At 35.2% G+C, this 2,560-nt stretch overlaps 1 protein-coding gene across 1 annotated transcript; it reads right to left on the bottom strand.

Moving 5' to 3' along the window:
- Positions 1-834: 834 nt before the first annotated feature.
- LOC116346183 lies at positions 835-1,847 on the bottom strand. The gene is made up of 2 exons (XM_031776121.1): positions 1,740-1,847; positions 835-1,687 (listed from the first exon to the last, which is right to left on the bottom strand). Exons 1-2 carry the CDS (start codon positions 1,788-1,790, stop codon positions 971-973), a joined length of 768 nt encoding a protein of 255 aa, XP_031631981.1. The 5' UTR covers positions 1,791-1,847; the 3' UTR covers positions 835-970.
- Positions 1,848-2,560: the final 713 nt, after the last annotated feature.

The following is a 2,560-nucleotide window of genomic DNA, read 5'->3' as shown; positions in this document are numbered from 1 at the left end:
ACTGGCGTTGAAGCACCTTTCGATGAGATAGCCATAGCCAACCATACCAACACCTTCGGCTCAAATTTTGACTTACCGGCAAATTTAACATTGTCTGGTGTTGCTTCAATGTTGTCAGTGTAATAGCCATCATTTCCACTCAGTTCATGGTGTGAGAAGGTGAAGTAAGATTCATCATCCAAAATGATGAAATGCCCATTTGAAAAATGTTTGTCACGAAGTGCACGGCAACATTTTGGTATTATTTCGAGTTGTCTCGGTGTGTATTTTGGTGCTCGCTTACGTTTTCGATAAAAAACGTTGTTTTTCTTCAAATTGCGATGAATTGTAACATTGGAGACACCAAATTTCCGCGATAATCGACGTATTGATTGATCAACCTGTTTTTGACACTTGTCAGCAGACTTTTCGTTGTCCGAACACTTACTTAGTTTGGATGGACGACCCGGGACCCAAAACAGTTTGAGGCAGACTTGCGCAAATCCAATTTGTACGCCATCGCGAATGGAAATTTTTCTGCAAATTGTGTTTGACAGTAGTAGGAGTCCCGTTAAGTTTCCTATGTGCATTGGTTGACATTTTTATTTTTGTTTATGTAGCGCAATGTAACGCCTGAATTTAGTCTTAATCTTTAAGTAACATATGTTATTATAATTCATGTGCCAACGCATCTGTCAAACATCTGAGCAACACTGACATATAAATCAATAGCAAATTATACAAGTTCTGTATAGTGTATCTGTATAGAATACGTAAAATGTTAAAAATCCTACAGATTCTGACGCAAATGAGAGATATGAAGGACGTCCAAGGAAATGAATAAAACAAAAAATGTGGTTTCATTGAATAATTTGTATTTATTATTGCTTTTAAAATAGTACAATGTTTGTCAACTGGTATTCAATAATGTACAGCGTCACTTCTGGTAATTTACTAGAGATGTGTGTCTCTAATACAACTACTGCGTTTATCACAATTGCATGAATGATCGTGCCAATTGGGCTCTGTAAACATTGAATTCCAACACAATGTCTACTGTTTTCTCGAGTTCCGATAATAGTATCTGCTGAAGTTCATCCATTGTCTCAAAAATGTTTTGCATCGAAGCAAGAGACATAATCTGCATTTTTGGGAGTATCAATTTTATGTATTCAGCCCTTTCTGTATTTACTACATTCATTTGATTAATTAATCTGCTGCATATATCATTATAATCTTGGTTCATACCAGTTATCATATCTTCAGTAATCCTACTTATATAACTATTGTTGATGGTTTTACCGCGAAAAGATTCAAGTAATTGATCATAGCTTAATTCTTCCTCATCGTCGTCCGAATCTATTTCTTCAATAGTTGGCTCATTCAAAATTGAACTACGAATTTCATTGAACATTCCAGAGATTTGTCTGCAATTTCCAAGAAAAGTGTTGGGAACTGGAAGCGCAGCATGTCTTCTTGAAGAACCGACCGGATTATCGGCAAATTCTATCAATCTATCTTCAATTTTTTTACAACGGGGTCGCTTTATGTTATTAGGCACCATGTTAGAGTCAATTTGAAAAACAATGTGCAAATTATCTGTTTCATTATGTCCTCGATTACCCCGCAGAGATTCAATTTTTGTTTGCAAGATGTTCAAAAATGTTGTGAACGCTGGATCAGACGGCGCACCATTGGTCAAATCGAACTGGAAATAAAACACATCATTAAAAGTTCACTATTCGACTAATACTTTTTACCTGATCGAAAATTATCACCAACAATAATGGGAAAATTAAGAAGAACTTCATCACTATAGAAATTAGCTTACGTGCCGAAATTCAAGTTTGTGAAATAATAGTTTTCAGTTATTAAAACACGGGGTTTTATACACATTTTCGCTTTATTTCTTTAATATTTATCTACTCTTTCAAATTATAAATGTGGTTATCATTTATGACAATACACGTGTTTGAAAAGTAAATACAACCAATTTATTTGTTTCTATTCCAGATGTTTCATACATAGCTGTCCAAGAACGTTCGTTCGTAGAAAATGAGTTGTTCGGATTGTTCGTACGAACAACGAACACGTTCGTTCGTTCGTAATTTATGGAAATTTATCTTCTCAATGTACACAAATATTGCGATAATAACTTTAAATCGATTTTTCCCACTTTTCCGACGGAAAATCGTGAAAAATAAACAAAATGTACACATTTGAAAGTTATCGTGTTAACAAATTTTTGCGTACAGGATACGCACATACATTCGGACATTGAAAAAACGCAAGATTCGTGTTCCCTGACTCCGAAAACACATTTTTGATGGGTGTTAATTTTTCGACCGATTCCAATACTTTACCTCACACACTAGGTGTGTGCGGAAAAGTAAAATTGCTCTGTACTATTCCATTACTGATAGGTTTTATCTAGGGGGCATTCACGTGGAATGGGATTAGACTTTTAGTGTAAAGATTCGAGAAACTGCAATGAAATAGCAACGTCTGTGAATGGATTCGCGTGGAATAGCGAAACAGTGCATGGAATAGGAAAAATAGTTTCGATTTCACATTTGTCTTT

Source organism: Contarinia nasturtii, unplaced genomic scaffold (assembly GCF_009176525.2).
Source record: "Contarinia nasturtii isolate CC-2019 unplaced genomic scaffold, AAFC_CNas_1.1 Cnas_scaffold_1435, whole genome shotgun sequence".
Classification (NCBI taxonomy): domain Eukaryota; kingdom Metazoa; phylum Arthropoda; class Insecta; order Diptera; family Cecidomyiidae; genus Contarinia; species Contarinia nasturtii.
The sequence above is the reverse complement of the archived record's forward strand: the minus strand, read 5'-3'. Positions and strand labels throughout refer to the sequence as shown.

Coding starts and splice junctions, on each gene's coding strand:
- LOC116346183 (XM_031776121.1), bottom strand. CDS start 1,790: ATGAAGTTCTTCTTAATTTTCCCATTATTGTTGGTGATAATTTTCGAT. Junction 1,688..1,739: donor TGGTGATAATTTTCGATCAG/GTAAAAAGTATT, acceptor TTTTATTTCCAG/TTCGATTTGACCAATGGTGC.